At 52.7% G+C, this 23,646-nt stretch overlaps 1 protein-coding gene across 6 annotated transcripts in view; it reads left to right on the top strand.

The window, feature by feature from the left end:
* Nucleotides 1-23,646, top strand: part of NAV1 (neuron navigator 1) — a 239,226-nt gene that overhangs the window by 147,941 nt on the left and 67,639 nt on the right. For 4 of the 6 annotated variants that reach the window (XM_054690020.1, XM_054690019.1, XM_037497617.2 and 1 more), the window contains 2 exons: nt 1,929-2,031; nt 6,175-6,540. In XM_054690020.1, the coding sequence (XP_054545995.1) occupies nt 1,929-2,031; nt 6,175-6,540 (469 nt within the window). Of the gene's footprint in view, nt 1-1,928; nt 2,032-6,174; nt 6,541-22,341; nt 22,522-23,646 lie in introns of those variants that run through there. The other 2 variants (XM_054690022.1, XM_037497618.1) reach the window with 1 other exon arrangement.

Raw genomic sequence — 23,646 nt, 5'->3', positions numbered from 1 at the left:
ATATCTTGGCACTGTGTTCCCAGTCCCCACATAGGCATTTTAGAACTGAGCTTTAACAACATATATTTACATTTTCTGATCCTGCCTGAGTTCCCTGCCAAGCCATGGAGCTGCTTATAAGGTGACACTTGCCAGGGTAAATAGATATTAGCAGCCATAGAAGTGACGCCAGCCTGGGGACAGAGCTCAGGTCCTGGCCCAGAGGCTGCCATTTGTCCCTTCTTGCCACCAGCATCGAGACCTGGATCCATCATGCTGACCACGAAGTGCCTCTCATCACCATCACCAGCCTCCTACCAGCGCCCCCAGGAAGGGGAAAGAGTAGTGACTGGGCCTGGGTGTGGCACCAGTTCTCAGTAAAGGTGCTTTAAAGCTTCTGGAAAGGGTGGCGCTGCCTGGCTCCCTGCCCACCCTACCCAGCCTCCAGCGGCCTGCACTTAATCTTAGGGAAAATGATTCAGAAACATTCCTGTTTCTTGGAGTGAGAGATCCTCTCATTCTGATTCGGGCAGGTGCTGGGGTGGGGGGCAGGGCTGGGTCCAGGTGGGTAGTTTGACTTTCAGCACAGGAGGCTGAAGATTTGGGGGATGTAAGGAAAGGGCTGTAGCCTTGTGGGTCAGAATCGATGCAGGTTCGGCTTTATTGGCACCTTTCTGTCCTTCCCTCACTCTCTCCCGTAGATTGTCCTTCAGGGTGGAGTGTGGGGGGAGTTGATGCCATTAAGGGCTTTGGATCCCAAAGTCAAGGCCAGGCCTTCAGGGCCTACCATGCCACCTGGCACGAGGTATGTTTGAAAAAGACTCATTGGCTGGATTGATGGAAGGAGAAAGTTCACAGAATTTCTTGATTTCAGCTCAAGTGCCCTTCATTTTCACTCCAGAAAGGTGATGGGATGAATTTGTTTGCTGTTGTAGATTCTCATCCTACTAAGCTACTTAGACACCAAGGCCAGGTGAAATGTCTTGAAAACGCCTGCTCATCCCTCTACCTCCTACCAGCCTCACCTTTTGGAGACTATCTGAGCTATGTCCCCTGAACCCCATGGTCCAGATACTCCCCAACTCCAGATATTTCCCAGTCAGGACTATGGAAGTAGGGTATGCCTTGCCTTGTGGCTTGTAGTGGCTCCCCAGAGCCAATCACTAACATCTCCTTCTAACTTCATGGTCAGTGCATTCAGGTCGGCAGCTTCAAAGCAGCCATGGCAGAGGTATTCACACCACTGAAATTGGCAAACACTACATATTGGGGTGGCCCTGCCCCAAGAGCCAGTTGTTAAACATTTCCCAGCACATTGCTGGAGATGCTGCTTCAGGCAGAATATGTTCCAGCTATTCTCAATCATGGGAACTCTGTGAAAAGCAGGGTGTCCCCATGGTGAAGCCAGGGAAGAGGAGTGTACTCAGAGGGCCTGGGAGGAAGCAGAGCACTGAAGGCCCACACTGTGGCCGCCTTTCAGGTTTGAGACTCCAGAAAAGGTTCAAGAACTTGTGTCCAGGGCCTCCCTGGTGGTACAAGGAGTTAAGCACCGCACTATGAAGCAATCCATGGCCTCTGCAGCACAAGTTCGATCCCCGGCTGGCCAGGGAGCAACCCACATGGCGCAGCAGAACCTTTCCTGTCTCACCCGCTGCTCCCCTCAGCAGTGTATTTCAGTCAGTTCTCCATTCTGTCTCTGATGAATCCTCTCACCCCCTGCACCTCTGGCCTGTACCCCAGCTCTTGTATGCATAAATAAATAAATCTTTAAAAAAAAAAAAAAAAAAAGAACATGTGTCCAGGGCCTTTAGGAGGACCTGAGAGGCAGGTGAGCGGCGTGTCCTCAGGCCTGACCTCCTGGAGACGTGGTCTACCTTCACTTTCCTGACCCCCTACCTCTCAGCAATAAGTTTTCTTCACTCATCCAACCTTCCTTTTCTCCCTCTCAGACCCAGAATCCCAGAGAAAGAGGACGGTGCAGAATGTTCTAGATCTTCGACAGAACCTGGAAGAGACCATGTCCAGCCTTCGAGGGTCCCAGGTGACTCACAGGTGAGTGGGAGCAGCCTTCTCTCTCCTATTCTGGAGGCTGGACCCGCCTGACCTCTGCCAGACATCACAGGTCAGCTGGGAGGCCCACGGCATGCAGGGAGAGTCAGAAGCCACAGAGCCACCAGAGTAGGGAGGGCCATGTACAAAAAAGAAGCCTGACTTTGTAGGGTGTCTGCTTGGGCGTGAGCATTGGATTTCATTAAAGTGAGTGAGTTTGAACACCACCAGAGTGGGGGATGGACAGCCATGCTATCTCCTATGCTTCTTAGCGGTCAACCTCATTTGTCAAGGATTTGCTAAGTGAGCGCCTCTCCTGTTTTGAAGTTTCCATCACTCTGGGATTCCAGGATCCGTGCCCTTCCCAACACCCAGGATCCTCTCACACTTCTGCTAGTTACTTTCCCTCTTATCTCTTCAGGCCTCATAAGGAGGCCTGAGAGCTCAGCAGGGCTCACACTGTGTCACCCAGATTCCATGCCACATGGGCGCACCCCACCCCTTGCAGAGACCTTGCAGCCTCCAGCTGCATGGGGCACGGCACCTCTCCTGAGTGGCGTCCTGGACACAGCCTCTGCTCTGACTCAGAATTTCCCCACTGGCTCCTTGGGCTGCCCAGATGAGCTCATGCTGTCAGTTCCAGGGGGGACAGAGGGCCGGGCTCCACTCAGGGGGTAGAGCGAGAGGGAGCAGCTAGCCAGGATTGGGAAATCATGGGCGTGTGGAGCCTCAAGGCTGAGAGAAGGCTAGTCAGCCTCTCCCACTGGGCTGGAAACGGGCTCCTCCCCACCTCCTGGGGCTGGAAAATGAGAGCGAAGTTGAGACACAGGCTTTGGGGACAGCAATCTCCTCAACTCAGCAAGGTGGCCACGGCTGTCCAGACTAGCCTCTCAGGCCTCTAGTGCCAGAGAACTCACTATCTTTCAATCCCCAGTCCGTGCTGGGCATGCAGTGCTGTGCTTGAGGTGCTGCCGGTGAAAGGCTCTCTTGACTCCAGGGCTCCTCCTGCTCAGCCCTTCCGTCTGCCTCCTCCCCTGCTCCTTCCCAGCTCCTTCCCATCCTCCACTTTCCATACTCAGCCCTTTGCTCCCTGGGACCTGGCGCCTTTACTTCTGTCTCCAAGCCCTGAGCCGGAACCCACTTTGGACAGGGGTCTGGCTCAGCTGACTCATTATCCCAGGGACCCAAAGAATGAAATCTCACCTCCTCCTCCCGGCTCCTGGGAAGTTGTTGGAACAGCGCTCAGCACCCAATCACCTGCTAGCCCCAGGCCAAAGAAGGCAGAAAGTGCCCAGAGGGTCACACCCCAGGTGACTCACCCACAAGGGAAGAGCAGAAGCCGTAGCCCAGCCTCCTGGTGCCATGGCCCTGAGCGGCCAGAGCCCCCACCCTGAGTTAAGCAGACACTGTGACCCCAACAGTGCTATTTGCTTTCTGCTTGACGTGGGGAAGCCCTGACCTCTGGCTTCTATCCTGTGCTTGAAGCCTTGTGTGTTGAGCTGAGCCGCATTGGGGGTGGAGAACCTCAGGCCTCTGGCTTCTGTCTCCCTTTATGGGAAAGGAACCAAGCCCTGAAGCTGACTTTTCTGTTTACTGTGGCCCCAGAGCCACTTCCTCTCATAGCCTTTGGTTTATGTTACTCCTGTTCCACACTTTGAGAGCCAAAACAACTCCCTGATTTTTTTTATGGCTCTTTTAGTTTTTAAAGTGTTTCCCATCAATCAGCCCACCCCACAGCCCTGGGAGTAGACAGGATATATATATCCCCCATCCCTCCAGTACAGAGAAGGAACATTTGAGGCTGGGGTCACCCAGGAGTACCCAGGATAGTAAGGCTAGTTAGCTGCATCCAGCAAGCTTAGCGCCTGTACCGATTGTGTGCCAGGTACAGTCCTGGGCACCGATCCTCAGAACAACCACAGGCATTATCCAGGTGGCCCAATGAGGGCATCCAGCAAGGTTATTTTCACTCTGGAACTTAATGTCTAAGTCTAGATCCAGTTCCTTTTCAGAAATTTTTATTCCTGTCCTACTTCCTCTATTTCTACTGGCTTGTTTCCCCAGCAAGGAGAGTCTGGGTCAGGGGGCTGGAACTGGAGAGGAAATGAAACTCTGTCCTCCCTCAGCTCCAGGCCCACTGCTCCCCACACCCCACAAATGTCCTCCCCAGAGAGAGGCAGGAACGAAGGGCTGAACATAGGAACTGAAGCCAAGAACCGAAGCTCTGAGTAAACCCCATCCCCACCAACTTAGAGATGTGTTTCAGGATGAAAAAGAGCAATGAAATAGCGCAGGGAGCGAACAGGAGGCAGACCAGGAATAGAAGTGAGGGATCTGGGTACTGACACAGCCCACACACCACACTAATTTTATTACCATGGTGTATACTACAAAGCCGCTGTCCCGGAGCTCTCCATTGTCCTGCCACCCTGGCCAGCACTGTCCTCTTCTGCTCTTCTTCTCATTGCCACGGGCAACTTGCTTTGATTAAGCCCTTGCTGCATGAGGCCCTGTACTGAGTCTATCGCGAGAACTCCCCTGCCCTTCAACTCAGCACCTCTGTCATGGGTTTGCGCCTGTTGATTTGCAACAACTGCAAGTCAGGCCCCGTGCAAAATGGTGATCAAGGGGGAGCCTGCAGGGAAATCCCATTCTCTCTGAGGTCCGCAGTAATTAGAAACTGAAATAAGATGGTGCAGGACAAAATGCAGCAGGTCACGAAGGAGAGCCCAGGGGAGAGGATACTGTGAAACAGGTTGGAAGGCCCTCTGCTCTTAAGGGTCGGAGCAGCAGTCACCAAGTGTCCCGCCCAGCCAGAGCTCCCCCCAGCGACCCCTAGGACTTCTGCTGCCACTGCCCACGGCTTGGGGTCCGGCGTCATTCAGCCCCCTCTAGTTCTGTTAATCAAACTATAAAATGCAGTTCTTTCAGGTAGAGACAATTGTGGAGGATTTGCTTTTTTTCAAGGAAATGTACAAAAACAAGAACAGAAAAATCAATGCCCCACTCCCCCGCCCAGCCCCCAAAGTGACTTGGACATGGATGTGTTCACAGTGACGTTTCCTTTGCTTGTGTAACTTTGTGTAACTCATGTGCAGCCTTAGATTGCCTTCGCCGCCCAGCTTTCTTGGCCCTCAGCCCCCGTCTTATTACTCAACCCTGTTCGGCTTCAGTTAGGCCAAACCCCTGAGACCCTTACCTTTGGTTCACTTGGGCTGGCACCACTGCTAGACTGGATGGGGTCATCAGTTTCTGTCTCAGCAGAATCCAGGCAGCCTCTCCAAGTAGATCCCAACTGTACTTTCCCTCTGCTGCCCCCACCCCAGGGGCTCAGGCCTTCTAGCACTAACCCAAGTATGCCTCCTGGGCCTGGTGGAGGAGGGCCTGAGACTTGGGGCCCAGGACACTGTGCATTCACCTCCCTGTGCATTTCCCCATGACCTCTTCTCTGTCCAGCAAAAAAGCAGAAGTTCTGCTGTTTCCCCTGATTTGTAGGCCTTTGGCTGGGACTAGACTTACCTAGGAATCTGCCACACATCTTAAGTTCCTAAAGCTTTTCCTGTCCCCTAAATACCCTGCTCCAGATTTTTCTATCTGTGGTTTGGGAACAAACTAGCCCTCAGCACACTAACAGAAAAAAGGTGATGGACACACACCATGAACAAATTGAATGACCAAGGTGTTTCAGGCTTGGTCTCTCCCACCCGGCCTGCAGGTCCCTTTGGCCCCTTCCCATGTATTAAGCACCTTTTACCTGCCAGGCACAGTGTTGGGGCCTTACATGCATGATTCTGTGAACTAGCTATTATGCTGTTATCCCTCATTTTACAGATGAGGGGGGGAGGCTTAGCAAGGTTGATTACTTCCTTCTGACTCACTTATTAATAAATGGCAGATTTAAAAGGGTTCAAACCCAGGCTATAGTACAAAATCTACACTCTTAATACTTGATTGCTTCCACAACACTTAAAATCACTTTCCTGGGATGTCCTGAGATACAACAGGTAACATACACAAGGAAGATCCCCTGTAGGTGAAGCTGAACAGAGGGAGACCACCGGGGAGGCAGGCATTACTGGGGTGCGGGGTGAGTGGACCAGAAGCTACACCAGGGAGTAATCGAGGCCCTCTGCTCCCCCCGTCCAGCTCCCTGGAGATGACCTGCTATGACAGCGACGATGCCAACCCGCGCAGTGTCTCCAGCCTCTCCAACCGCTCCTCGCCGCTCTCCTGGCGCTATGGCCAGTCCAGCCCGCGGCTGCAGGCAGGGGACGCGCCCTCGGTGGGGGGCAGCTGCCGCTCAGAGGGGCCACCGGCCTGGTACATGCATGGGGAGCGTGCTCACTACTCGCACACCATGCCCATGCGCAGCCCCAGCAAGCTCAGCCACATCTCCCGCCTGGAGCTGGTCGAGTCCCTGGACTCGGACGAGGTGGACCTCAAGTCCGGCTACATGAGCGACAGCGACCTCATGGGCAAGACCATGACTGAGGACGACGACATCACTACGGGGTAAGGGCTGTCCCCGCGGACAGCTGGGTCAAGGGGGTAGCGGGACAGCGGAAAGCCCAGTGGGATGGGGTTCCTAAACATGGGGTGGAGCTCACAACAGGGGTGTGCGTTTGGTGAGCTGCGACTGACTAGCCTGAGTTGCGCAGGTTGGTGTAGACCTTGATCTTTGATAGGGAATATTCTAGGCTTTGGCATAGTGCATGGGGCCGACACCTGAGGAGCTGATTGGTAGGTGGGGGTGCGTGCCTCCCTCTCACTGGTCTCGGTGGCTGCCTGTTCTAGTATGCCCGCCCTCCGCTTGGTCCTTTGCCCTCACAAGGTTGGCAGGCGGGATGGATGTTTAGTCCCAGCTCTTCTGCTAACTCCCTGCAGACCTTGGGGAACCTCATCTGCTTCCCGGTATCCATCTACCTCACGGGGCTGCTAAGAAGAGGCAATGAGAGCACCTAGGTGAAAGCGCCACTGAAACAGAGAGCAGGAGTGTTAGCTCTCCTTCCTTCTCTGGAGTTCCCCAGTCCTTTGTCCCCTTTCAAACCCCTTCTCTCCCGGGCCCTCAGTTTCTCTTCAGGCTTCTTCCTCAGCAAACCATCTGCAATAATAATGCATCTTCCTAGTCTCAATCCCGGTCTACTAACTGCCACATTCATCTCCTCATTATCTCCTGCAGTTGACAGGGCAACTTGACAGTCTGGGAACTGACGGGACAGGACAGGAAAAGGCAGTGTGAAGGGCTTAAGTGCCTGGCCAACTGCTCCAGGCCCGGGGCCAAAGAGCTGCAATGGTTCTGGAAGCTTCTTTGGGACATCTCTCAGCTTACTGCTACTTCAATTTTTCTTCTTGTCTTGCTGGGAGGCCCCAAGGGGCCACACAGCAATATCCCTACCCTCCCCCTAAAGACCACCTTTCCTCACTGAAACTCAAATTTCAAGAGAATTGAAAGTGCCCCTTCTCAGAAAGACCAAGATCTGCGTTCCAGGCCATCCGCTGTTCTCCACCCTTGAGGATAAGCTTGGAGGGATCTGGTCAAGGCCTGTCCAGCTGCTCTGGAACAAAACAACTGACGCATAAATGGGGTTGTTTACTGCCTGTTAAATCCCAGGGGCCCGCCCGACCTCACACTCAGATCCGCCAGCCTGGAGCTGGGGCTGGAGAGAGAAGTCATCCAGCTCCTCCTGTGCTCAGGGGGCTATGCTGGGCAGGAAGAGACGGGGCATCTGATGAGCTGCCCTGCATAACCCCTTTCATGTTTCCCTTCCGCCCACCCACCCCCTCTAGTGACCCTACCGCTGTCAGCTGGATAAGGCAGAGAGAAGCACGGCCCCCATTGGGAAGAGGGCTCCAAAATGCCCTCATGTCTTGGCAGAACCAGGGCCCCAGCCCTCAGGGAGCTCCCAGATGAGGGAGGGGAGAGCCACCCCCACTACCCAGACAGTGGCTGTGACAGAAAATTCCCCACATGTTGGAAGGCACAGGACTCGTGCCTTTGTGGGGTCCAGCATGAGGCAGGTAGCAGCCTCCTGACACGTTAGTCGACCTCTCCAGGCTTCAATTTGTCTGTCTGCTTAGTGACAATAGAAACTATCTCCAGGTGATTATGAAGATTAATGGGATAATACTCTTGGAAAAGTCCTGGCTCATTATAAATACTCAATAAATGCTAGCTGTTATTATTGTAATAATTACATGTTATTTATATATTAATAAATATATAATATATTAATATATATTAATAAATACATAATAAATGTGATATATAATAATTATGTAGACTGTAATAGCTAAGCTATTATCATTTTATCATTATTGAAATACCATTCTGAAGGAGGGGAAGGACCTTGACATTGTGAGGGTCCCAAATTTGCCCTCGGGATGGTGTAGTATGTCCGAGTAGGCTGGGAATCAGCAACAAGGACAGCAGGTCCCATCTTGGGGCGAAGACCGTGCAGGTGTCAGAGTATGGAAGGCAGGAGGGGCCAGGGAAGGTGTCCCGTGCCTACCCGCTACCACCTTTTCTCTCTCTTCTGCTCTTGGGACAATGTGCATGCCCCTGAGTCAGGAAAGAAAAAGCAGAGTTTGCTGAGCAGACGTGATGAGACCTTGTCCTTGCCACACAGCGACAGACTCTGCCCAGGGAAGCCTAGTGTTAGCTGGGGGCTGTGGAGCCCAGAGTTGGCCTGGCCATGTCCCTATCCAGACAGTGGAGCCACCACACTGTCAGCTGCGCCGCTAGTTTCCTCGATCATCTCACATGCATTTTTTTGTGGTCAGTCTGCAATTAGCAATAACTCTCAACACTTTGGTTTTAAGGTTTCCCCACCGCCAACTTCCCTGCCAGGACTGTAAACACACCTACCCTGTGTGCTTAGCAAGTCAGAATTGAGGGGAGTCCATTCATGATCTCCAGTCATTTTAATGTAAACAGACACTCCTCAATTATGTGTTTTCATGTGTAAATGTTGTGTTTTTTCATTAGAAAGAAGCCATCTTAGATTCCAGCAAATGGCTAAGGGTACATGCAAGCCTGAGCCACTTTGCTGAGATTCTTCTTGGTCCTTCCATGCCCACTGTGGATTCCATCCTGGTTTCCTACATTAGAAAATGCCCTATTCTAAAGAAAATTGTTTTTCCTATTCCTAAAATGGACAGGGTTGTTCCCCATAGGGACAGCCTGCAACAGTCCCTCTCCCCCACGTGGTGACACCCTGGAGCTTCTCCCCAGGAGAGCTAATTCCATACAGGCTTTGTGGACTCCACCCCCCACCCCAGGCCAAAGCCAAAGACACTAGGAACTTCAAATCCCATCACCACCAAAGGGAAGGTGGCTGGGACCTGAGGGTGGGGTTAAGCAGCCAGGAAGGCACTGGGCCAGCAGGAGAGGCAAAGTTGGCCTGGGGGGCGGGGGTGTCCAGGCTCCCCGCTGGGCAAAGTGGCCAGCCACAGCTGTCCGAGGGAGCTGTGCATGATGGCAGTGGTCCTGCGGCCTTGTCAGCGCTCTCAGTTATCTGCTGGGGCATCATCCACCTGGTTCTTCCCAAGTCAGCTCTTCCCTCCTCCCTGCAAACACCGGGTTCTTTCTTTGCCTTACACAGGCACGGTAACAGGGAGCTTATTCTTAGAATCAAATTCTAAGAAAGTTTCTAAATATTCACCTGAAATCTGCTTCATGCATCTGCTGCCTATTGATTCAAAATGTTGTCACCTGGGGAAAACAGAATGAGTGTAAATAAACTTTTATGCAAATATTTTACATGTTCTTAATCGTTGCTCAGATATTTTCTTGTCTGAAAGCCCCAGCTTATTTCAGTACCTTTTTAAATGACCCAGTTTTCCAGACCCCAGTTCTCCCAGCCACCATCCTCTGGAAGCTCTCAAGTTATCGGTGATCCTCTTACAAGTTGACACCTTGGCTGATCACCTCCTGACACTGGCACTGTCAGGGCAATAGCCAACGCATGACATTCTCACAGCTGCCAGCTGGCTGCTGACTATCCTGGATGACAGCTCAGGACATTTTTACCTCTTGAAAAGAGAAAAGGAATTTGTTTGTCTAAAAATAGGAAGGTCTGGAATTTAATCTAAGAAGATAAGTCCGTGGCCATCTGTCCTCTCCCCTGCACCAGGGCTGGCGCAGAAGCGGGATACAGGCTCTGGGTCTAGCGGCCACATGCATGTGCCCTGTCGGGGAGGAGGTCAGGCGGCCCTCTGTCCTCTCCCTAGATTTGCCTCTCAATGCCTCCATTTCCTTGGGTGTATTCTGTCTTCTGAGCCCCCATCGTCTGAGCCTTGGAGCGCAATGGGCAAGAATCCCAGCCTGGTCTGCAGGGGTATTGGCACATTGCACACCTCCAGGGGGCACCACTCACATTACATAAAATTATGTTCAGTGACCTATGCCAAGGGTCACAGAACATTGAACAGAGCCAGCAGGCCCCATCTTGAAAGAGCTCTGGGAGTGTATGTTAGGGGACAGCGGGATTTCTCAGTGACTGGCTGTCCATCCCTATCTCTCCTCAGGTGGTTACCTGCTCCCAAGGTGGCTGCACGGTCCCGTCTTCCTGTTCCCTTCTCGCCTCTTTGCCTCCCCTCCCCAGCCTGTCCTCTTGAACTGTGCTTGGGGGCTCAGGAACAGATGGGATTCGTTTCCTCCTTGGCTCTGAAGTGTCCTGACATTGAAAAATGTCAAATAAAATAAACTATAGGCCCTCCCTTCTCCCAGGCTAGCTCTTTGCTCCCAGAGGCAGTGAGCCCAAGCCTTAAAGGGCCACCTCCCAGCCTTGCGAAGCAGACCTCAGCTCCTGCAGCCACACGCCTGAAAGGGAGCCCCATTTGTTGCTCTCTGGTTTGACTGATGTCTAACTGGCAGACCCCACGATGCCCAACCCAGCCACCTCTAGTGACACGTACTCCATTGCAGTAGGCACTGACTAGGCAGGGTTTGTGCAAAGAAGAGAACCCATTTGGATCTGAATGGACAGGGAGAGGAGTCAACTGCCTTTTTCTTCTGTTTCCTGGTAGTTCCTTAGGCATCCCACCTACTAGGCCACTGGACCAGGTCTTGCTTTTGCCCATAGAACACAAGGATTGGGGCAGAGGGGCATAGGAGGCTATCCTAGCAAAGACCCGACATTCAGGCTCAAGAGGAAAAGTCAGTTTCTGCATTTGAAGGACTTCAGATCTAAAAGGGAGGCAGGATGCTAACTGGGTCCTTGGCAAAAGAAGCCATTGTTCTTGAAGTAGACATGGTCATCGCCCCTTTGGGGACAACATTGAACAATTACCACCTTGACTTGTGGACTTAATGGGTAGCTGTGGCTACTTCCCTGTGGTGTCGGGAAAGCATTGCTAGACTAATCTAGGGCTTGGGGGCCCATCCTAAGCCTACTGCTAGCTCGTTAGTTGGCCCTGAGCAAGTCATTAACCGCTCTGAGTCTTAATTTGTTCATTGTAAAAAGGTGGACTTTTTGGCCTCTAAGGATGAAGTGGGAAAGAACACATAAGAATATTTTGAAAGATACAAAGTGCTGCTGGCTTGAAGTATATTATAATGATTGATCTCAACCTACTGTGCTGTCCATTTAACTGATGGTCTCTGTCTTTATTAGGGGCTGCTAGAGTATCAAAATAAGATTTCTTAAAATTGGCAGATGAGTTCATTGAATTTAGCCTTTGACTTGTGTTGCCAGAGGTGATCTTGTTTTGTTTTTTAATACCCTCTTGATACCCTTTAGTCCTGTGGTGTGCAAATAAACAGATCTTTGAGTCTATCAAAGGCATATGACAGATCGGTACATTCGTTGAATGGTGTAGACTGAAGTCTCAACTAGACAGCCGGGGTTTGAAGTAGGCTGGTCTTACCAGCTGTGAGAGTTTGGGTGAGTTCTTCATCTCTATGCTACTCATCTGAAAAATTGGGAAGTAATGGTGCCTCTACTGTAAGATGTGTGAGGATTTGCTTAAGTTAATGTTTACTTTATAATGTGTTAGACAAACCCTCGCTATCATTAGTTGGCTGTTTGAGGACAGACGTAGAAGGTGATGGACCGAAACTGTCACAGGCACATTCTCAATGATAATACAATGTTTGCAAAAGTGAGTGTTAACTTTCCTGCTTGAAATGATGCTTCTGATCCTCATTGGGAAAGTGACAAACTAAGTGGTCTGCCAAGCAAAATGGGGATGCCCTGACCCAATTATATGTGCTCATGCCCTGCTCTTGCATGGCAAACCAACCATCTGTGGCTGGTTATCTGGGCCGTGTGTACAACATGTGATTGTGAGCTAAGCTTATGCACACAGGGTCACACGAGTGAACATAGCCATTGTGTTCAGGCACCACCTGACCTGGCTAACAGGACTATCTCTCCCCCACTTCCCTGCTTGGTGTCTATGAAGAGTGCCTTGGACTGGGGTCCCTAGAAGCAGACCTCAAGGCAAGCATGTGAGTATAAGTAGTTTATTTAAGAGGTGATTCCAGAAAGCACTGGTGGGTTGTGGGGGAGTCAGGAAAGAGGAAGGAAGCCAATGCAGGTTCTGTCCATGCGCTGGGCACCACTGTGGGCACATGCGAGATTGCATGCAACACCTCTCACAGCTGCCCAGAGGGCATGGAATCCGTGGATCCTTATCTATCAACTTCCATTCATTGTTGGCAACTTCTAGGGGCATTGCATCCTAGTTTTTCTACCCTGTGCCCCATAGGCTGAGAGGAATCCCTTAGCTTGAGAGGCACAGTCTTGCTCTACTGGTATCTGCTGGAACCGTGACTATAGAGGGCACAGAGGTGGGACACAAATGCCATCAATTTTGAAAAGGGCAGGTGGGAAGAAAGGAAGGGGAGTGTGAAGTCAAATATCTGGGTCTATTGGGAGGAACGTGGTGCCTTCAGAGAGCCCCCGGCTTTTGAAATACCCCTTAATTCTTAACACTGAATATATTGATACTTAGTCTGTATGGGGTTAAACCGGATTGCAGTTTCTGTTCATACCCAGCAGGGTTGGCGGAAGGTAGGAATAAGCCAGGTATTCCAGAGGGGTAGCTGGCTGTATGCTAGTTGCCATGGCAACTAATGCAGGCTGAGGAGTGGCCCCTCCTCTGGTGTGTCCTAGTAACCTACAATCGAGCTGCTGGGGTTTGCACTGAGTTTGATGACATACAATTTGGTGGCAATCAAGATGGATAAAGTGTTGAGGAATCCGTTGAGATGGGTTTGGTTTTTCTCCACTTGCCCTGCCGACCTGCCAGCCTGTCCACTGTCTCACCTCTTTCATTGTCAATCTCCTCCTTTTCCTATAAATCATATGTTCTGTATTAAGCCAGCTGGGTTTGTGTGGTGCCTGGAAATTCCATGTAACGAGTATGAGTTTGGAAATCTGACAGGCTGGGTCCAGCTCTGAGCTCTGAGGCTTTGGGAAAGCTGTGTGTCCATCCTGGTAGAAATAGTAACCTGGAAACAAGATTTGTTAGCGTGTGATGGAATATGTGTATATATGTCAATACCCTAGACATATCATAGGTGCTCAGTAAATGTCACCACCCCCCCCCCTTTTCTGGGATGGCTCCCAGAAAACCAAAACCATCAAGTCCTAAACCATCTGAACAATGGAACTCTTCCATCTGTGTGGTGACGCCCAATTGTCCATTCATCTTTGCCAAATTCCCCCACCTCCAGGAAGCCTTCCCTAATTCATCCCACTGCAATAGGATACTCTCCGATTCTGGATTGTATAGTTTATACTGTGTGACCTGTGTTTGCATGACTCTAACAGTTCTATAGCACCTGTGGTTTGTAGAACATTAATATGGCATTATCTTATTTAATCTTAACAACACTCTGAATTAAGTATTCTTTGCTCCAGTTTACAAGTGAGGAAATTGGGATCCAGCTTAACTGGCTTGCCAGGGTCACGTAACTGGGAAGTGGCAGCACCACAGCAGAACCCAGAACACTGATCCCCACTTCCTGTGCCCCCCACTTGCTGTGTGCACCATGAAACGTTTTTCATTAGGGTTAGGGTATAGCCGTGTGTCCCCAAGACAGAGTCCCTTTTTTCTCTCTGTTTCCCCTCAACACCCCCAGCATAGGTTCCCAGACGATGTTGTTGAGTGGCCAGTGAATCATCGTGAGAGCCCCTCCTGGAATGCCCCTAAGTGACCTCTCCCTCCTCCAGAATAGGGTCTTGATCAGAGAGCCACAAAGTGGCCACAGCCAAGAGCCCGGGGCCAGACTTGCAGAAGAGCAACCAGGCCTCTGTGAATACCAGTCCTTGTTGACTCCTACTCAAAGGCTGAGCTGTCCCAGGATGCTCACAAGTGCCCAGCTCTGGCCTCTGGGCTATCAGATGTCTCTGGCCAGGCAGCAAAAGGCCATTCACTGCAGTTGAAGGCAGGCCAGCAGTCCAGGCAGGCCACTTCCCCACGGAGCTGTGCATGGGGTGCCCTGAAGAGGCCTCGGGACTGAGTTGTCCCCCTATATGTTGGGGAGGTGATGGCACACCCACACACTTAAGTGTATGGGGTGGGGGTGGGGGGTTGAAAAACATGCAGAAAGTAAAAGTCAGGTCCAGAGAGACCAAAACATGTAGCTATGTGAGCCAGACTGCCACTGACTGAATCTGCAAGACGGGGTCGTGCAGAGACAAGGTGGGAAGGCCGATGTAGGGCTCGCGCCACCAAGAATCAGTGCCAGTGCGTTCGTGATGTGCACGCCAAGGACGAGAACAGGAGACAGACAGACCCTGTGTGAGATGCATCCGAACACGTGTGTGGAGGTAGCTGGATACAAAGAGGCTGTGTGTGCGCTCGTGCGGCTGGCAGAGGATGGCGGAGGCAGGCCCCCCGATGTGCAGGGCCAGACAGGCACAGTCCCAGAGATGGAGAGACTCTTCCAGAGAGGGGTGAGTGATCCTGCGTTCAGCCCGGGGCCTGCCCCAGAGCAGGGCGAGCCATTCTCACCAGCCCAGCCCTCCTGCTCCCCTGGGCCAGCTTGAGTGAAAAGGGGTCTGTCTTGGGCCCTGTCCTTTCCTCCTTAGAGGCCCCCAACCTGGGAGACAGGGAAACGCCTCTGGCCTAGTCCCTGCCCCCTATTCCCAGCTGCAGGCTCTTTTCCTGGACCCCGGCTCATTTGTCACCTTCCTCAATCTCTCAGCCTTCCCACCTTGGTATCTGCCTTCTGTCTTGGCCCCTGTGGGTTTGATGACATGGAGCAATTTCAGAGTGACACAGACTTGGCCGTGTGGACAGACTCGGGGTTCCCAGGATGCCTGACATTCTGCGGAGTGTAACTAGGTGGAGGGCACACAGCTTATCATGGGGCTGTCACCGTGCCTCTCCCAACAACACAGGCCTCCACCAAGGTCCCCTGGGGCTCGCCTGTTGCCCCCGCCCTAGCTGGGGGTGAACCTTTGCAGGCAATCTGTGTCCTGGGTGTAGCCAGGGCAAGGAGCTTCTTACGTGAGGCTGCAACGAACAGATCCTGCCTTCCCAGCTCGGAGCAGCCGCCCTGAAGTCTGGGAGGCACCAGCTCTGCAATCCCAGGCCCTGTGGTTACTTCCTGTTCTTGGAAGGCAGGTTGGCAGAGCTAGTGGAACATCCTGGAGTTCGACTGACTTGGATTTGATTCTCAGTCTGCCAGTCACCACCTGCACCACTGTGGATTAGTTATTTAACTTCTTTGTGTTTCATTGTCATTTTCTGAAAGGAAAAATGATACTATTGCCTACTGGTGACATCTAGTCATGCAGTCAATAAATATTTACTTGCTATCCGACACACTTGAGGATGCAACAGGGGGAAAAAATGGATGTTGTTCTTAAACTCATATCCAAAGGAGCAGACGAATCAATGAGTAATGCACTAAAGCTGCTGTGTGCGTGGAGAAATGTGAGAGAGGATGTGGGCAGTGATGGGGTGGGGGCTATTTGAAATAGGGTGGTCAGGGAAGGCTTCTCTGGTAAACCATGCACAGAAGAGAATGTGCAAAGGCCCTGAGGCAAGAAGAAGCATGTGTCCAAGGAGCTGCAAGGAGGTCATTGTGGCTGCAGCGCAGTAAATGAGCAGGAGTGTGGTCAGAAATAAGATCAGGATGCAGCCAGGGGCCAGGTAACGGGGCGCTGTACTCTGCAGTGTGGGCTTTTCCTTAAAGTGAGAGGGCAAGCCAGAAGAGGGTTTCAGGGAGAGGAGCGATGAAATGCAACACAGTCTGCCTCGCTACTGTGAGGAGAAACCACAGGGAAACCAGAGACAACCTGGAAGCACAGAAGGGAAACCACTATAATAATGTAGGCAAGAGAAGAGGGTGGCTGGGATCAGGGAGGTCAGGGCGGAGGTGGTAAGAAAGGTTCTGAGGGTGAAAGGAGATGATATATTTGCAATGGCTTTTCAGATTGTATGAGATTTAATCTCTTTTTCAAAAGATTTATTTATGCATACAAGAACTGGGGTACAGACCAGAGGTGTGGGAGTGAGAGGATTCACCAGAGACAGAGTAGGGAGCAGAACAGGCAGACTGACTAAAATACACTGCTGAGGGGAGCAGCGGGGAGACAGGAGAGGTATGCTGCGCCAGGTGGGTAGCTCCCTGGTCGGGGATGAAGCTCGTGCTGCAGTGGCTGCCGACAGCTTCATAGTGCTGCACCTTAACCCCTTGCACCCCTGGGAGGCCTGAGATTTAATTTCTATTTCTCTCTAGAGATTAGAGATCTAACTGAGTCACAGAGAACCCTGGAGCAGTGGGCACTCAGGTTGTTCTGACACAGCTTCAGCCTTTTTCCCTCAGTGCCCAGGGTCCCTCTGCCTCCCTGCACCGGGGTCTCTCTCCCATACTCTCAGAACCACCCAGAGATGAGGTTTGGGGATGGTGGAAAGAGGATATTAAGCCAGGGCCACTAAGGCAGCAGTAGCTGGCTATGTGGGCTCAGGCAGGGGAGAGGCTGCCTCTCCCAGCTGTGGGGCTAGTGAGGAAGGCAGGTCTCCTCAGAGGTTGTGTAAATATTTGCAGAGTAATAACACAGCTGGGAACAGGACCCCCTCCAGCTGGTTCTCTGGCTACCCCAGAGACTTCTCAACTGGGATTAGGGCTCCGGTGCTTCAAGCATCTGCTGGCCGGTGCTCTTGAGCCAACCTCTCCTGCAGGCCCTTGAAACCCTTCTGTATGAGCCCAGGGCTGACCCCAGGGAGGGAGCTGATGAGAAGCGGCAGCAATGATGAGCAAAAAGCACACAGCCCAGGGAGCCAGAGATCCTGGGGTCTGTGGAGGACCTTGAACAAGTCACTTGTATTTCAGAGACTGAATATCCTCTAGGGAGTTGAACCAGATGCCCTCCAAAGATTTTCTGGGCTCTGACAGTCTAGATTCTCAGACCACACAATGAGGTGTGCTCTGGGATACTCACCAGGAAGGCCCTAGGATTAGTGAGGAAATGTGACAGTCTTGCCAGGACCAGAGGGGAAAGAGGCTTGCCAGGGTCTGCACAAGGAGCCCCTGGAAACTTGGGCATCGTCCCTCGGGATCAAGAAGCCCACTGGAGATGTGATGGAAAATGATGCCTGGCCTGGGACCAGGTGTCATTGTGGCTTCCACACCTGTGGCCAGACTCCCTGAGGCCACTCGCAACCTTTCTGGGCCTTTCAGTTCTAAGGCAAGTGTAATACACCTACCTCATCTAGATCACGAGGTTGTTTGAAAAGAAAACTGTAGCTGTGAAGTACTCCCCAGAGAGTGGGGTGACCTCTATTGATCTTTCTATCAAAGTCACAACAGGTGATTCTTCATGACTCAGTGGGGTGGGTCATTGTGGGGCTTGGGGTAAGTTTTTTAAAGCTGGGCTTAGCCATGTGGCCAGGTCGTCACCCAAGGCAGGACAGGATGGGCTCTAGCGACAGCACAAGGCCATTTCCCGAGGTCCTCTCCTGAGTGCTTTCTCCCCTTTCCCTGACTCTCCATTCTGGTGTAATTCTTCCTCTTTCTGAACACCCTTCTCTATCAGCAAATGCCCTTTGTTCTGTCTCTGCGAGGTTACTGCCAGCTCAGCCAGGCCAGGTTGGAGAGGGGTCTCCAGGCCCGAGAGGGCCCGAGGCAGCTTCTCTGACTGGCCAAGCCTCGTGCAGGGTAGAAACTTTCCCGGCTAAGGAATTAGATAGCCTTGTAATTGATGGGCAGCAGGGGAAGTGAGAGCAGGTCATGGGACAGAGACGTGGAGACCCATCCTGGGACTCTAATCTCCCCAAGGGTCTCACTTCCAGGGCTCACCAGGAAATCGAGTATGTGGTTAGACCCCACATGTGACACCCAAACCCAGAAACCCCCAGGCAGGTGATGCTGGAACTGAAACCACATGGATCTTCCTGGAGAGTCTTTCTTTTTTCCTTGTCTCACTCTAACCAGCACCATCAGCTTTTGCGATTATGGTCAGGGAGACAACCAGAGCCTCCCACGAACAGTCTTTGGGTGTCTCTGTTAGAAATGACACATTGATCTAAATGACCTTGGGCCCAAGCCATGGTGACTCCTGAGATCCTTTGCTTGGGGAAGGGGGAGCAGAGATGGAGCCACTCCCTCTCAGGAATTTGCCTGAGCAGCCTCATGGTTATTAGTCGGGGCTCTACCCTCTGCTTTGGACATGCCTTGGCTGTTATTTTTTTTTTTTTTAAGATTTATTTATTTATGCATACAAAAACTGGGGTACAGGCCAGAGGTGTGGGGAGGGTGAGAGGATTCACCAGAAACAGAATGGGGAGCAGAATAGGCAGACTGACTGAAATACACTGCTGAGGGGAGCAGCGGGCAAGACAGGAGAGGTCTGCTGCACCATGTGGGTAGCTCCCTGGTTGGGGATTGAACTTGTGCTGCAGTGGCTGTGGATAGCTTTATAGGTTGCTTCTTAACCCCTTGCACCACCAGGGAGGCCCCACCTTGGCTGTTCTGTGCCTCAGAGCTGCTCTGATGGCCTTGGACAGGAGACAAGTGAGACCAGGGCTCCCAAGGGCTCTTTGAAGAACTGCACCAGAGGCGCACAGAGAAGGCCTATCTAGATAGATGTGCCTTTTTCCTCTGTCCCTCTTTGGCTGAGTTTTCTTTCTGGAAAAGTGCCTGAGTCCCAGCTCCCTTTCAGCAAGCGTCTTCCCCCTCCGTGTGTGCCTCAGCTGTCCCCTACTCCCTCTGCCCAAGCCACAGGCGTGCAGCCTGGTACCCTGGAAGAAGAGCCCATACGTGGCCCCCTCCTCGCTGTCGTTAAGGCAACTAGGCCTCCATCTCTTCTCTTCCTCCACCACACCCCTGATGGGCAAAGTCAGTCCCCTTCAAATGCATGAGCTGGGCCTGCTGACAGGGGAGGCTGTTTTCCCATCTTCACAAAAGCTCCCAGACAGCTCTTCTCTTCAGAGCTGTGTCCAGTTACCCAAAGTGCCTTGACCTGTGAGCTGAAATTAGCAGGTGCTAACTTGTGTGCTATTTATTTAAATAGCAAAGCCTCCAGGCCCCTGCCCTCTCCCTGTAAAAGCCCACTCTGGCCTCCACCGAGCAGGAAGATGGGTCACAGGCAGAGGACGCCAGACCACAGTGCAGGGGACCTTCCTCATCCAGCAGGAAAGAGCAACATACAGAGGAGACCTTGGTTCTGCTGGCTTCTGGCAGATTCTGGATTCAGGAATCAGTTCCATGAAGGAAGGGGGTTTAGAGGTGCCCTAGCCCACAATCCTTTGTGAGGGGAGACTCAGAAAGCTGGGAGCCCTTCCCTGGGATAAGCTGCTGTGACTTGCTCCCTTTAAGGCTTATTACCCCAGTGGGGGTGGGGAGGGATAGTGAAGGATTGGGGGAGGGGTGGATCCAAGGGAGGGAGGAAAAGCAGGCTGTCAGTTGTGAGGAAGAGGGATAGGGTGACACAGGCCAGGAGAGCCGGCATACACTCCAGTCCCTACAAGTAAACCCTGTGCCTTACCCCTTTCAGGCCTCATCTCCCTCCCTCCAAGCTCTGCCCAGAAAGCCACAAAGGAGGAAACCTTATGGAAAACGCACAGCTAGATCTGGAGAAAAACATCCCCTGCTGGTGACATTCCTCTGGCTGAGACAGTCATTCTACTCCAGATTCCATGCTGGCTGAGCTGAAGAGAATCCCTTATGGTGCATGTCACTATAAGCTGTTCCCCAGATGACCTGGGCCAGCCCCAACACAGCTGCACAGACCCAGTGTCCCTAGAGAACTAATTACGAGCCCTCCATTTAGGGCAGTGGTAAGCATGGGATGCCTGAAGGGCACAAACTGGAATAGAGTCAGTATAGGGGCTTGGTCTGGGGACCACCTGCCTTGCTCTGACTTGCCCTCAAAGCTAGTCTGCCTGGGACCTGGCGCATCTTTCTATCTTACCACCCAAACCACTCTGAACAGGGTAAAGGCTAACGTTGGATTTGACCTCCATGCTAGGGGGAACTCTGAGGGGTCAGTGCTGGGGCCACTGTAGCTCTTTAGTCCTCTTTAAAAAAAAAAGATTTATTTATTTATACATACAAGAGCTGGGGTACAAGCCAGAGATGTTGGGGAGGGGGGTGAGATGATTCACCAGAGACAGAGTGGGGAGCAGAACAGGAAGATCCACTGAAATACACTGCTGAGGGGAGCAGTGGGAGAGACAGGAGAGGTCTGCTGCACCATGTGGGTCACCTCCCTGGCCAGGGATCGAACTCATGCTGCAGTGGCTGCAGGTAGCTTCATAGTGCTGAGTCTTAACCCCTTGTACCACCAGGGAGGCCCTTTAGCCCTCTTTGATCTCAAAGCAGATTTGTACAATTTGACCCTCAGAAAGACACCCCCCCAACCCAGATTGTTTCAGGGGACCTAGAGACAGTTTTCTCAGTGAGGTTTCCCACCCCCCAAGGACAGCGAGTCTCTTCTCTAGAGCTGCGTGCCGCATCAGCGACTTGGACCACCTGAGTACCTGACTTAGAGGGATACTAACGGGGGCGAGCTATCCCTAGAACCCAAAGCACCATCCAGACCTCCTGAAGGCTGGGGAGGAGGGAGAGGCTGAAGAGGAGTCAATCTCTTCTCCCATAACCTTTTTGGAAACTGAAGCCCAAAAGCTAAGGCATGAGATGTTCAGGAGAAGTCTAGAAGATGGCCGGGTCTCTGCTGGTGGCTCGGTCACACCATGCTGCCCAGACACCAAGACAGGGCTGCACTGTGCTTCCTGGTCATCTTAGGTACCTGGGGGGGCTTAAAAATCATTGCTGTTTTGTTGCTTAAAGAAGTTGTAGATAAAATGTATCCATTTCTAAAAGTAGTCTTCCCAGTTTGCCCAGTTCACACTGAGACTGGGACTGGGATACTTAGCCTGATGCTGGGGCAGGAGTGAGAATCAGAAGGAGCAGAGTGGCAGTCCAGTGTCTGTGTGGCCTCCTCTCTCTTTGAAACAGGGAAAGTTCAATTCTGGAGAAGACCCTGAGGGGACTGGGCTGGAGGGTGAACCCTGATGCAGGATCCCACTTTTTTTTTTTCCTCTGCACTAAAATCTTCATCTCTTGGGATCCATTTCTTCCTAATTAGTCAGCTCCAAATGCCTCCAGATGATGGCATAGACCTTGTCGTGGTGTGAATTCTTTCTCCCCAAAGTGCCAATGTGCGCACCTTTCACCTAATCTGTCTCCCCCAAGGTTGGAAAAGTGTTAGACCCCCCACATCCCCAGGTTGTCAGTGCTTACGGAGGCCTTATCATTCTACTTCTCCCCCAAATGGAACATTCCCTAAGCCAACCTCTGGTGATCTGTACCCTCTTCTGACCCTCATCCCAGCCACACTCCTACACAGACCCTGTTTTAGGCGAAGTGTTGATCCGACGTACACATTCTAATGCAAAAGCGGGGAAAGGGTTAGGAGGGGCCTGGAAGGAAGCCTTGTATGGGGAGGGCTCAGCCTAGGTCTCCCCAACCCAGTGCGTGCACAGCGGCTCCCTGCCTGAGAGATCTAGAAAGCCTTGCTGCTCACACCCCCTTCTGCCTGTGCGGTTAAGAGTGGACATGGGACCACAGCTGGCGTCCCAGGGGTTAACTCCGGAACTGTCCAGGTGGAGGTCGAGACCCCCGGCCTGCTCTGCACCTCCGGGCTTCCGAGGCCACCGGAGCGGCAGAGGCTGCGGTGGCTCTTTGTCTACCTGCTCTGGGCGTTAAAGAGCCCGCTCGCAGGCTCGCTCGCCGGGGCTCGGGACAGAAGTCAGCGACGGGGAAATGGGGCTCTGTCGCTTTAAGTACAGCTGGAGCGGTAAGTGCGAGCCCTGGCGGGCGCAGGAGAGAATAGGGAGCGGAGGGCCGGCGAGGGCTGGGTTTCTGGCCCTCGGCGTGGCCGGCGCCTCACACATTTCGGGAGTCCGCCGGGTGCCGGGCGAGGGGGTCCGGGGGTACGCTGGGTGCCCGACCGGCGAATGGCCCCCTGAGCCAGGGAAGATGCTTCATCTGCCCCTGCCCAGGGCGGGAAGGACAGTGAACTGCCCCCGCAGGTAAGCGCCCCCGACCCCGCCGCCCGACCGCCGCGCCGGGGTCCGGTGTGTGGCTCCCGGGACCAGCTCCTGCTCCCCAGCTCCATCACTGATGCAGCCTCGGGGCGGTGGGTGTGGGGTCTGCAAGAAGGAGGGTCTTGGCCGCCCTGCTTTACTGACAGAAGGAGGAGTGCCCGCGCCGCCAGAGCTCTGGCTCCTGAGCATTTGGCTGCTTGGCTTTTGGGGTTGGAGGTGGTCATGTTGAGTGGATAAGGAGGGGAAAGGGAAGGAAAGGCCTGGCCCCCTCCCCAGACTGGGAGGAAGCTGAGACAATAGCACAACTTGATTGAACTTGCTTAGTTGCTGCTGCAGTGAAGTGGGGGTCAGGGCGAGGGGGGAGGTGCTGGGGCTCAGCAGATCTGGAGAGTGGAAGGAGAGGGGGCTGCAGCCAGCCTCATTCAACCTAGATTCTCTCTAACTCTGGAAGCTTCCAGGCTCATCCTGGGATGAAAGGAGGTGAAGGGGTAGGGGGCTGAGGGTGGGGGGTTGTTGACTTTGTGACCCCACAACTGGTTGGTTCTGTCTGAGGGTAGTGACCTGGGGTTCTACTCTGGGGAGAATGAGAGCCCTGTGGTTTGGGGATGAGCCTGCTTGGTGGGAATAGCTGACCAGACCTGTCCTGTAAGATGAGAGCAGTAATCCAAGACCCTCCATGAAGGGGAGAGAGAGTGACCGCAGCCTGCCCCGGGACCCTCAGAGCTGACTGGGAAACTGCACTTCCAAAAGACAGTCATGAAATGCCAGAGACCTGAGAAAGAGGGCTGGTGCTTTCTGGTTTTTCTGGGAGCTTCTTACCCCAATGAACACACTCCCTGCTTCTCATCCTCCCCTGGGTTCTGACTGGACAGGGGGGAAGATGGAGGTTAGAGAGTTGAATGGGAGGCTGGAAGCCTCGTGCTGTAGCCACACCCACCCCAAACCTTACAAAGCTCTCAGCCCCAGGAACCCATACTTGCTCCCTGTAACTTGCTCCTGCCCCTCACCCCCATGGCTCTTTGGAGGCGGCCCCAAGTGCTCTCCCTGGGCTCCACTGCAGCTCTGCACATGCAGGCCTCAGGTAAAAGCAAATGAATTGGGCAAGGTCTG

This window comes from Talpa occidentalis, unplaced genomic scaffold, assembly GCF_014898055.3.
Source record: "Talpa occidentalis isolate TD23 unplaced genomic scaffold, MPIMG_talOcc4v2.1 talOcc4.8, whole genome shotgun sequence".
In the NCBI taxonomy this organism is placed as follows: domain Eukaryota; kingdom Metazoa; phylum Chordata; class Mammalia; order Eulipotyphla; family Talpidae; genus Talpa; species Talpa occidentalis.
This window is presented reverse-complemented; position numbering and strand designations above follow the sequence as displayed.